The sequence below is a fragment of the Raphanus sativus genome, chromosome 8 (genome assembly GCF_000801105.2).
Source record: "Raphanus sativus cultivar WK10039 chromosome 8, ASM80110v3, whole genome shotgun sequence".
Taxonomy (NCBI): Eukaryota; Viridiplantae; Streptophyta; class Magnoliopsida; order Brassicales; family Brassicaceae; genus Raphanus; species Raphanus sativus.
In genome coordinates, this window is record NC_079518.1 from 11,911,834 (window position 1) to 11,924,586 (window position 12,753).

At 34.5% G+C, this 12,753-nt stretch overlaps 3 protein-coding genes across 3 annotated transcripts; 2 read left to right on the forward strand and 1 right to left on the reverse strand.

Moving 5' to 3' along the window:
• The first annotated feature begins 5,680 nt into the window (after positions 1 to 5,680).
• Positions 5,681 to 7,343, forward strand: LOC108830088 (uncharacterized). Its single transcript, XM_018603695.2, has 2 exons — positions 5,681 to 5,872; positions 6,391 to 7,343. The coding sequence occupies exon 2, from the start codon at positions 6,392 to 6,394 to the stop codon at positions 7,208 to 7,210; it is 819 nt and encodes a 272-aa protein (XP_018459197.1). The 5' UTR covers positions 5,681 to 5,872; position 6,391; the 3' UTR covers positions 7,211 to 7,343.
• Positions 7,344 to 8,235: 892 nt separating this feature from the next.
• LOC108819424 (15.4 kDa class V heat shock protein-like) lies at positions 8,236 to 8,951 on the forward strand. The gene is made up of 2 exons (XM_018592461.2): positions 8,236 to 8,403; positions 8,491 to 8,951. Exons 1-2 carry the CDS (start codon positions 8,262 to 8,264, stop codon positions 8,757 to 8,759), a joined length of 411 nt encoding a protein of 136 aa, XP_018447963.2. The 5' UTR covers positions 8,236 to 8,261; the 3' UTR covers positions 8,760 to 8,951.
• Positions 8,952 to 10,146: 1,195 nt separating this feature from the next.
• On the reverse strand, positions 10,147 to 11,513 carry LOC108819423 (uncharacterized). Its single transcript, XM_018592460.2, has 4 exons — positions 11,398 to 11,513; positions 11,160 to 11,252; positions 10,761 to 10,949; positions 10,147 to 10,379 (listed from the first exon to the last, which is right to left on the reverse strand). Coding segments are annotated over exons 1-4 (465 nt in total). The 5' UTR covers positions 11,399 to 11,513; the 3' UTR covers positions 10,147 to 10,197.
• Positions 11,514 to 12,753: the final 1,240 nt, after the last annotated feature.

Genomic DNA, 12,753 nt, shown 5'->3' on the forward strand with positions numbered 1-12,753 from the left:
GTAAAACTCTGACTGAGCAAGAATGACTCCACATTACTGCGAGGCCGCCACTCTTCCCTTGGGCGTCTACTACTTGCAAATCTTTCAGTCCCAGCCTCGCCATTATAGATTCCATGTATCTTCTGTTACTTTTGGTCTCACTGAGGAATATTATCTCAGGGAGATACTGACCATGTATCCCCTGTAGATGTCGAACTGTAGGGGTATTCCCCAACCCCTGACAGTTCCAACTGAGTATCCTCATATTGACCTCGAAGGGTTGGGATTACCCATCAACCCTTCTTTCAAGTTTGATCCACTCGCCAATACTATCCTACGGACAGAATGGTCTGGGAAATGTGCTGCTACACGGGCAGAATGAACTGGTGTTTTCACTGCAATCATTGCAGAATGATCTACTCCCGCACTACCGGAGCCTTCTGAGCCCAAGTTTGAGCCTCCAAGTCTGAGAAAAACGGAAGGAGATTCTTGTTTCTTCTCTTGCGACCCGATTCTAGGCTTCTTTGTCTTCCTCCCTTCACTACTTCCTTGCCTCCTTCTCTTTATTGAGAGAGAGCCTTCTGTTCTGTTCTCGTCGGGGTATGGGAGTGCGGTGCCTCCCAACCTTTCAAAGACATTTGGTGGGCTTCGACTACCTTTGCTCGATTTGCTTTCCCGTTTCTCCTCCCTTGAGCCTCCGCTAAGTCGAGTCCTCAGGTCCTCCTCCCCTCCTGTACCAAAGCTACGCTCTCCACTGCCATCAGAGCCGAGAGGGCCTTCCTGACTCCCTAATCGGTTAAACACTGATGTGCTTTTCCCCTCGTGGCTTTCTGGGTTTGCAGTTGATTCCTCTGTGCTCTTTGACACACCTGAAGCCCCTCTTTCGCCTTTCTGCTTCCATTCCATTTGGGGAGTTGATACAATCCTCTTGCCTTTTCTCTTGTCTTCTTTGCTGCGAGTCTGAGCTTTGCTATTATCTCCTCTTTGTCTGTCTACGAGAGACTGGTTTCTGATGACCACACCCCGTGCTGATCTGTGCTGCAACGCCTCTCTGGCTTTAAACTCTTTTTCCTGCAGCTTCTTTTTTAGGGTAGTACCTTTGCTTCTCTCCTTTTTCTCCTTCTCCTCTATTTGAGTTGTAGAGATTTGCATAGGGCACCTTCCTTGATCATGTGATAGTCGTTTACAAGTGAAGCAGACTTTCAGCAGCTTTTCGTACTCTAGCTCCGTCGGGATGGTAACGCCTGATCTGAAGCGGGCTGTCAAACGAAACTGGAGAGGTTCCTCGGTGTTGATGTGTACAAGCGCTCTCACATACTCCATTGAGTTTGAATTTTTGGCGTGGAGTTCCACTTTTTCCACTCTACCCAATGGACCAAGAAGGGTCTCCACTATCTCCTTCTTCAACATATGAAGTGGGAGACCCCTAACCCTAATCCAGAATGGGATTCTTTGCAAGAACTCTGGAGGTGGGTTGGGGCTCCATTGATCCAAAGAGACCATCCAACCATTCACGAACCAAGGGCCTTTGGTAAGCACGTGTTTGAGGTCGCCTTCGGTTCTGAAGATGAACTGAGCTCTATTATCGCCAACACCGCGGCCCCTTACACGCTCCTCCAAGCCCCATATCGCCGGTAAAGCCAACACAAGCCCCCCAACCTTGTGAACATAGGGATTGAGACACCGTACAATGACACTCAGAGAGTTCTCCTCTATAAGGTCTTCAATCTCCAGATCTGGAATATCCACTGTCGCTCCCTCCTCTAGGAGCTCTAGCTCTTTGAGTTCATCGAGTAGCGAGGGGTCCTTTCTCTTACGGCTACGATTCATGATACCGTCTACCGAAGGTTTTAACACCTGATTACTGACGAGATACCTAAGAAGTCACAAAGACTTAATGAACTGTAGAAACTTGGAGATCTGCCCAAAAGGGAGACCCTTTAGATTACCACTGGAACGATGGACTTGCTTTAATCCCCCATTGAGAGTATTGCATTAAGGAATTTGATTGCAAGGGTTATAGCAGACTGGATGCACCGACGCTTGAAACTAGTCGCTGATTGTAGAGAAGGCTCGGACTAGATCTGGATACGAGAGATTTGGTTTGAAACCCTAATCGCCGCCGCCATCGCCATCGCGACAGTCGCGCTTTTCTTCTAGTACGTTTTCCTTTGATAGACGGTTTATAGATTCTTCATTTCACTAGTGTGGGGTTTTGCTCTATTTGTTGTATAGGTGGGCACGGTGTTCATCTTACTAAAATTTTTAGTATTTATTTGGTTCGTATTTAAAAATATTTAATTTTCTGATTTATTTTGTTTCAAAAATATGGATGTCTAATTTTCTGATATCAAAAAAATTATAGATATTTACAAATATTATACGAAAATCTCATCCACTATTATTCAATATAATTAAATCTAGAAAAAAAATTATACTTATCTTCAGAAAACATCTTTTACAAAATATAAATAAAGAGAAAATTTTGTAATACACTAACTAAGTTAAGTATCACAATTTAAAAGTACTCTCAATCAAAAATACCACAATATTTGGGTTCAGGGTTTAGTGATTATTGTTTAATATTTAGTATCTAGAGAGTGGGATTGGATCTATAAACTTGTATAAATAGTTTTTACATTTATAAATAATTTAGGAGAGTTAATTTATCTTTTTCATAATAATTTGAAGGTATTTATGGAAATGATTATCATTTAGAAGTAAATTTGAAAATGATATCAAATCGAGGTAAAATTAGAATTCTCATTAAAATAAAAAGTAAAAATTAGTGAAATTATATGTTCTATAAAATTTTTAAAATAATTATTTTTATGAGACATACAAATTTAGAAAATTGTAGTTTTTATAAAAGATTTTATATAATTGTATTTTTGTGTTTCAAAAAAAAAATATAAAAGATTTTATATTCCTTTTATAATTTAATAGATTTATAAGTTTTCTATAAATAAAAATTAATAAAAATTATACGTGAAACTAATAACTATATAAACATAGATTTATAAAAGATTCGGAGCGGACCGGATATCGAACTCAATATTTTTTGGGGAATTTTCAAAAATACCACTTTCAAGATACCATTATTCATCTTTACCACCACTAAACACACATTTTCAATAATACCTTATTTATTAAAATGGTAAAGACTCTTATATCTTTGTTTTTATATGTTTTTCAAAATTCTAATCCCAAATTCTAATTCCTAAACCTCCAATTCTAAACCCTAAACCCAAAATCTTCAACTCTAAACCCTAAACCCTAAACTATATACCCTAAATTCAATATCCTAAACCCTAAACCCTAAAGTCTAAACTATAAACCCTAAATCCTTAACTCTAAACCCTAAATCTTAAACTCTAAACCCTAAACTATATACCTTAAACCCTAAAACATCAAATCTAAACCCTAAATCCTAAACCTTTAAATGTAGATCCTTCATTAAAAGTAGTGGTAAAAGTGGTTAGTGTAAACATGAAAAGTGGTACTATGGAAATGGTATTTTTGACAATTTCTCATATTTTTTTAATATTTATGATTCAAAACATAGTAGTTTTAAATATATTTTTTTGCTACAAAAGGTTAATATATATTTGAATATTTTGAATTAAATCAAAACGTATAATAAATCGAATTAAAATGAATAGATAAAATGCTAAGCCCTATTTGTTGTATGAGTCTTTTTCGGCTAAATTACTTTATTAATTATTATCAATTGTTACAATATTCTGGAGGACACAATTCATATGCACCCCAATCTTGTGGGCTAGTAATTGCAAATTTAGCTAATGTATCTTCACATGAGTTTGAGTCACGTTTGCAATGTAGAAATTTAATCCTCTCGAAATGCTTCCCCCATTCCATAATAGTTGTTAGCTGCGTACAAAGTCTCAGGTTTCCTTCCTTCTTTATCTATAATTGATGTCAGTAGTGCATTATCACCCTCAAATATAAGATTCCTATATCCCAGAGCCCATGAGGCCATGACATTTGCATTGCCCATAACAATGCATTCGCTTAAGCCTCCAAAATCGTCTGTCGTCCTTCAAATTTTCCATAACCGCTGTGTAGAAAAATTCCATTGCTACTCCTGATTATCCATCCCATACCTGAGTTTAGTAAAACTGCGTGAGACGTCATAGTTGCATTTGATCCAGCCAAGAGGTGGGATCTCCTCTATTTAGTACTCCTTCGATTTGTAATAGATAATCCTGATAAGGAATCATTCTCTCCATAGCTTATTTCAGTACACTGAACCCATTCAGTTACATCTAAGGAAACCTGGTTAAATAGAGTATCAATTATGCGTCAGTATATTATTTGACTAGTCTTTGACGATTATGTCAAGAGCCATTTTCCACCGTTCGATGTTCAAACTCAAATCAGGTTTTGATACGTTGATCAAAGACACTATATGCCCTTTGGTTAAGCGTCGTCAAAAATCCTCATTTGTCTTTATTCTTAAAAGTAGTTTTTTTTTTGTGTTGCGTTCGAATCGTTACAACCCGTAACTGATGTCAGTTTCTAACGTACGCTCTTTTTGTAAAAGAAAATGTAAAATTTTGATATGATCGTTTTCGATTTTTATTTTAATAGAGTTTTGAAAACTTAATAAGAAAAACTTTGTTTATGTAATAGTAGTTAACACCATCACTTATATCAATTTCTAGATATAAAATTAGTGAATAAGTAAATTACATAGAAAAATGAAAAACAAAATAAATTTAGTTAAATTATGTGTATTTTCAATTTTAAATTTGTGAAAAAATTTGAACAACATTTATAATGAGATGGTTGAAGTACTAAATTAAAGCTACTAATATTCTAAAACTAAAATGCTGCTTAGATTTGAATGATATCTAGTCAATTTTTTGAGTAAACTATAATTAGTTATTTTTTTAAAAATATATGTTTTTCTAAAATATTTTTTTTTTGATTAAACGACAATTAGATACATCCAGAATAAATAAAATACGTTTTATAATAAGCTAAATGATTTATAGTGCTATATTAATCAGAAATTTTAATTTTATATCTAGTCAATATGTGCCTAAAATCTAAACTTGTAATATTTATTTTTGTCAACAATTACAGACTCCAAGGGGGTTATTGGTAAGTGAATTCTCATGAACTTTGAATATTTTGAAATTCCATTGTTATTGGTTGGATTTCAAAATTTTTAATAGAATCAATTGTTAACTTATAATATATTTTATAAAATAGTGAAAATTATGTTTTTGTGGTAAAATATAAAATCAAAACTAAGAAAAACATAAATGGTGCTTTATGATGAGAATGAAAAAGAATTAATTATTTTGTTGTCAGTTATCCAACTAAATGATAAAGGAGTAATATTTTGAAAGTAATAAAATAGCATTTTCTTTAGTACAATCTTAAAAGTAGTTGAATTGATATTTCTAGTCGCTCCATATTTTTGGCATTATATTGTTTCTGCATATATATTTTTCAATCTGTTAATAGTTAGCCTTTGACGTCAAAAAAAATTCCGTTAATAGTTAAGATGAATTTTTTTTGCATCTATGAAAAAGATTTGCGGAACCAATGAAATTAAAGTGGGATTTTTTTCTGTTTGAAAATAAATAAATAAACAAAATATAAAAGTACAAAAAGGCCCAATAAAAGCCCACATTAAGTTGCTTATAAATCGGAAGGAGAAGGTACGAAACCAAACGCCACAGAAACCGCAAGAGAAGAAAAACTTTAAAGAGAAGAGGAAGAAGCAAAGGGAGGAGGTAGCCAAAGAAGAATATCAAAATACACTCAAATGCTTTCATTTGTTATCTTATTTTGAGAAAACATATAATTCTCCAACCTTTCGAACCACTACTACGTTTGGTTCACGTCGCTTGGTCCAGAGGTAATCATAAAACACTTATCGTTTCTCTACTCAAATTCCAAAATAACTAATTTCGTGTAGCATTTTGATTTATACTTTATTCATAATCTGAATCAACTTTCTGAATTTTAGATTCAGATTTATCATTGAATAAATTTATTTTGATTTGTTTTCATTATTTACTTGGAAATAATATTCTGATATACTTATCTGTTCTAACAAATAATATAATATTCAGTTCATACAGAGGTTGATATTCTGAGTCGAAAGAGTTCATTGTTCTTCTCTTGATCCTTAGGATTTCTACTATGTTCTCGTTTGGTAGTGAACGTGTTTCATAGTTCCGTTGAAATTACTTGTAAAACTAGATTGAATCTGTATAAAACCCTAGAATGTTAGTAGATTCATTTATTTTTGTTCAAAGTTTTGTAGATTTTTTTTTTTTTGATGAAATATGTAACGTACATCTTTTTTATTTTTATGTAATGTAGATTTGATATTTATTAATCTCATGTTCTTGTATTTGTTTTCCTCTTTAGAATGAATCCGTTCATCGTATCCTCCACAAGCTCACCTCCTCCTGTTGCTAATCATCTCGCGGCGAAGCGAAAGAGAGGCCGTCCACGTAAGGATGCATCCATGACCCAGCCAGAAAGTTCTCGAGGGACGACTCCAAAGGAGGTCGTTAATCTGGTTGGTAAGACTGTGTCTGGTGTGGTCGAAGGATCTTTCGAAGCCGGGTTCATGATTAATGTGAAGGTGAAAGACAGTGACAAGAGACTGAGAGGTCTTGTGTTCGCACGTGGGAAAGTCGTTCCTGTGACTCCAGAAAACGACGTGGCTCCTCATGTCAAAATGATCGTAAGAGAAGAGATCAAGAATCAGACAGATGATCGTGATCAATCTCCTAATGATCAGACAGTGAAAGATGCTGTCGCTGACTCGGAGATGTCTGAATGTGCACGAGCATTGTTTTTACTGCCACATGGAATAAATGGAGAAGACCCCAAGGAAGTTACGGAAGAAAGAGAAGCTGCTACTTGTTTGGTGGAGTTTTTTCAAACTCCAGAGACGACCACAGTGACTGCTCAACATAGTCTTGTCATGGCACGGAAAGAGACCAACGAGCAACATAGATCTCCTGGTGAGGCTCGTGGGTTTGATCTTACGGCGGAGGAACCGTTTCATCCGGTAGAGGAAGTACCGCCAGAGCTTCAGCTTGGACTTGGGAACAAGACAATATTGAGGGGAGACGACAACAAAAACAGCACCGCAATGGAGATAGATCCTAAAAGCTCTGTGTCCAGGAATGGCTTCATAGCGAACTTGTTTAAAGGAAAAGAAAAGGTCGACTATTAGTTTAAAACTCTCTCTTTTATATTTCAGACTCTTCAATACATTCCTTCTCTCTTTTGTTTCAGTACTTTGTATTATCAGACTTCAGTGTTTGTTGTAAAACTTTTTTCTTCTTGTTATAAAAACATCTGTTTCTGTTTACTTTGCCTTCTTCTAGAAATTTAATTTTATCTGAATAGAGCTACAAGAAAAAACATTGGATGAAGCATAAGAAAATTAATATTGATGGAAGTACATGTAAATTAAACAAGACGATTTTGAAGAAACGAAGGTATGATGTTCTAGACCTAAAACGATATCCTTTTAAAACAAAGTTTACATGACAAATGTTTCTATGCTAACGACAAATTTGTTTAACGACAAATTTGATTAGAGGCTAAAATCATGTATCACAAGTTTAGACCTCTTTTCCAAACGACGCACATGTCTACTGTTCTATAACTTCTTAATCATTTTTAAAAAGATTTGATAAACCAGTTAACCCCACAGAAGTTTCGTGCAACACTTCGATGGGTCCTGCAGTATCTTTCTTCTGTTCCCTCTCGTCTTTGAAAATTTTGAATTTGGTAAAGATATACTCAATATCTAGTCTAGCTGCAACTTGCGAGGTTGAACCAAATGAGTGGCTAGAAATATATGAATGCGAAATAATTATTTTATTATTATTGACAAGTACTACTAACCACTAAACTAATACTAAAAGAAAAAAAATTATTTTCAAGAAACCATGGTATTATTATTAGTTAGTGGTCAGTGACTCTAATACTTTTATTATCCAATCAAATGCACCCCATCAAAACTTCATAGTACAAGCATTTTTAGCAATTATTTCTTTTTGAAGAATATATTAAAAAAACTAACACTTCAGTTCAGTCGACAAACTATTGCTTTTTCTCTTTCTAATAATATAATTTTTTCATTGTTTTTTATTTAATTTTGTTTTATTTATCATCGACTTTTCAAGGTAGACAACAAGTTGCTCAACTAGTTCAAGTGGTGTCGATTTAGTATAAATAGGAACTATACTTCAAACTAACCAATCCAAGAAAAGTAAATGGATTTTCAGACAATTCAGCCGACACAATGGGAGTGTGTTCAGTCTTCTCAATCTCTAAGTGGCAACCAAACTCCTCAAGAGAATCGTATCCGCTGGTCTCAGTCTCCAGATTCTCACACTTTCTCTGTTGATCTTCCTGGTAATAACCACCTATAGTATATTCATTACAAACTTTGCATATTTATCTTTTTTGCACATGTGTTGTGTTTTTCTTTTTTTTAATCAGGTTTGAGGAAGGAACATATAAAAGTTGAGATCGAGGATTCAATATACTTAGTCATACGAACGGAAACAACAGAGATAAGATCGCCGGTTAGGAGTTTGAAGAGGAAGTTCCGGTTACCTGATTCGATAGATATGATCGGAATATCAGCTACTTATGAAAACGGTGTGTTGACTCTGATTGTACCAAAGAGGGTTTTGCGAAGGAGAAGTTTCTTCATTGATCCTTCTGATGTTCCCGAAAGTCTTCATGTTCTTGCAAGAGCTGCTTAAAACAAGCTTTCTTTTTCCTTTTGATCTTTGCTTTTCAAAGTCTGTTTTTCAACTAGTTTAATCTTTTTATTGCCTCTTAACCGTTATGTGCATTTTTATATATCAATACAAATCCTAAGTGTCTTATATGGTTACATGTTATAGAAAACACATATTGGTTTAATGTTATTAGACTCGGTCTATATTTCCCTTTGATTTACTATTTCAGTACTTGTATCCACACTCTCATTTACATTTAGTGAAGCTTTCTAATTAGATCTAAACGAGTTTGCTAGATCTGAAAACATGATAGTGGTTTGATCCCTTCAATATCGAGTTTATTGGTTATGTAAACACAAACACATAATTACTTTTGAAATGTTTGAGGCCTAATATCATGTTGGTGAACAGTCAAACAGCATAACAGTGGCAAAGCTTGTTTTATGGAGTTAGTTAGGGAAAAGAATGGGACCAAATCCGACCTCCATTTCATTCATTCTTTTACCTATTTGTGAGGCTTACTTAACAGTGAATACAAAGTGACTGACAGACTGCTTGCTTCACGGCTGGTTATTGCAACAGCCGAATCAAATACTAGTTTGAAACATCCAATTTTTAAGAGATAGTACACATAAACTATACTGCTTCCAAACTACTGAAAACCAAATACATAATTTAATACTATATTATTTATAAGCCCCAAAATTTTAGGATTGACCATGGACAATGCCCATCTACAACACAAAGACTGATCATTGATCAGCTTGGAGACTAGAGAGTTACCGGAATAAACAAAAGAGTGTAAATACCGCATTTGAGTCGCAATAATAGGTAAAGTTTCTCATAGGAGATGTGATATCTAGTTCTTGGTGCAACTTGTTGAACTTAAAATTAAACTAGTTGCACCAAGTTTTTGGAAATGGAAACTGATACCAGTACATATACTTGTTCAGGAACCAATACTATAATTGAAAATCATATAGCAAACCATCAGATAGAGAGAGATTAAGAATATTTTGCAGCTAAAACTTCACTTTTTATTACATAAATAAGCTTGGAATTAAAATCTAGTCAACACACCCAAAAATAGATCTAAGACGGAGTTGGGTCTAAGAAGCAGCTAATCCCTATTAATGTGTTAAAAACCAAATGCACAGTCCAGAAACAGAGAAGGTTAATAAGAGGATGATCGAGTAGTGTAAGACAGAATTGAACACTGAATTTGGAGGCAAATAACGAAAAAATAAAATTTTATATTGAACAATCAGCCAATGTCTTTTGTCATACATTGCAGAATAAAATTTCAAAAATGTGAAATGAAAATGTCTTGAAATGATGAAGATCAAAACTAGCGTGCAAAGTGGTATACTATTCATTTTCCAAATATGTAGTTTAATTTATGAGGCCATTATTTATGAAACCATGAAAGAAATTATAAGATCATCAATAAACAAGTTAATCATTTGTGATCCTTCAAACGGGTTCCCGATTTCGTAGCGACTGTGCGATTAGAAACCGTCACATTGATATCAATATTCTTACGCTGTGAAACTCTGTTTGAGACATGACCGTTACTCTTTAAACTCTTCTTAGCTTTACTCTCTTCGCTTTTGTTTATGCTTCCAATCAATGCGTCATTATCTAAAGAAGAAAATTCCAAAGCAAAAGTCAATGTTTTCCCTATACTGAGTCCATGTGTATAGTAAAACTATATCAATGTAGACATACTCAAAGAATTATTAGGAGATCCCTTGAGTTTTTTTGTTCTTTTTTGGACACAAGAGATCCCTCGAGTATATTTTTTTTGTAATTATCTATGAAAGTAAGCAATTTTCCATATGGTAAAACTACAATGTACATATATGCAAATAACTTGTTAATCAAGTTTAATTAATTATTATTTTTGTAAATAAGCCTATTGCCTAATGAATAAATGGATAAAAACTATTATACTATTTAGATTTATTTTCCAAATTTATCATGATATCTAGATCTCCTAATGAAAATATCTACATTACATACCAGGACTTGATACAACAGCGCGTGGGCGTAACACAGAACTAATTTTGTGTTTTTGAATCCGTTCGATTTCAGCTCCCCTGATCTGCTTTTTCATGTCCTTGGATTCTCCTTCCGGCATGAGGACACTTGGTATGTATATCTTAGGAATCTTTGCCACAATTATATGCAAATCTTCTTCTTTCTTATTCTCTGTGAAGATGAAAAGTAATAGATTGGATTAGCAATTTCTAGTAATGAAACAACCGAATCAGTAAACCTAATCAGTAAATCTATCAAATATAATTTACCAAGTCAATGTTCCTAAACATTAAAGTAGATAACCTAGTCAACCCTAATCATCTAGCTCTAAAACTTATAGAAAGTTAAACTTAGAGGAGAAAAAAGGCAGAAAGAAATCACCAGAGGCACGAGATTGGAGATAAACCGAGTTCAGAGAAGAACCACTTTCCTTGCAGTTAACAGTTTTGTCTTTTGCTTTAACGCTTGGATACACTACGAAATTCCAAGAAAAAAAAACGGGGAAAGTTAGGTAAAATAATCTGATTTAATTTCATCACAAAATATATAAAAAAACTGAATCGAAACCGATGGGCGAAAAGAAACGATGAAACATAGAAAAAGTTTCGAGCAAACCCACTTGCTAGTTTTGGTTCTAATTGATCGTTCTTCGCAGTGGCGTAAGGTTGGACAAAGAGGAATACCAATTTAATTGATACGCTAACTCATGTTTTAAATACGACTCGTTTTCGTCAACTTTTGAAATACGACTCTTCTCTCACCAGCCGTTGCTTTTTCTTTTTTTTTTGGTAAGCTGCCGTTGCTTTTTTCTTCCATGTTCTTTTTCCTTTGTCAGGTTCCATGTGAATTTAAGTTGGAATCTTTAATACTACAGAATGTTTTTTTTTTCTCATCATCAACTTTCATTTACCAATGAGTGAATACATGAGCCGAGATCATCTCAAGACTTGAAAATGAACCGCCTCTTAGAACCACCTAATTCTACCACTAAACAAGCTTACAAAGCCAAGCCTAAACCATTACACAATTCTAACCAAGAGTTAACATAAAAGACCAAGCCAATCGTACCAAAAGATTTGAAAGTAGTACATGACCAATCGGCAACAACACCAAAATGGTGCATACTCACAAATTGAAGACTGAACTGGCTCATGATATGATGCAATAGAAACTTGTTGAGGATGCCGACACAAAGTTCAGCCGGAGTTCTTGGAAGAAACAACCATCGCTAGTCTGATCGTGCAAGTTTGGAGAACTCTCTTTCCATCAGGTAGATTGAGTTCCATAAACGTTATTAGCTTTAACCTTAGATATGTTTACTTTTTTGTTGGGGACAAATCTCCTGCTTCCATCCACAAGGTTTCCATATGATGGGCTCACATCTCTTTTAACTGCATCCATATCAAGAAACACAAAGTAGCTATCAAATAAGAATGTAAACTAAACAGATCTCCTTTATAAATAGCTGGAGATGCAAACAAGGCCAAGAAACAAAATACTAATTTACAAAAAAAAAAACACTGCAACAAAACTAAAAAGAAATAGTAGTGTCTCCACGTCGATTGAATATTTTATAAAAACAGATTGTAAACATGTATTTGAGTTATGATTGAAGTTTAAAACTTGGTCGAGCAAACCATATGTTTATTTTATTAGACGACCTTCTTTCTTTCAGATAAAAGAAGATCATTAATAGTTTAAGAAAAAATCTCATATACAAAAATGAAGAAACGTGGAGAAATGTTTTCATATCTGAAGAAAGAAGAAGCTGCGTCATATATTAAGAAAGAAAAAACAAGGAAATAGGTTCGAAACAATCCTCACCAATTCATCGAGGATGAGAATCGTTATCCCGTAAACTTTCCATTGTTGATGTTCCGGGAATCCCAAAAGCGGGGACCAACAACGGACTGAGCAGCTCTTCGGAGGCAAAGAGAGTCAAAAGTGGAGTAAGCGGCGGCGACCTTAGCGACTG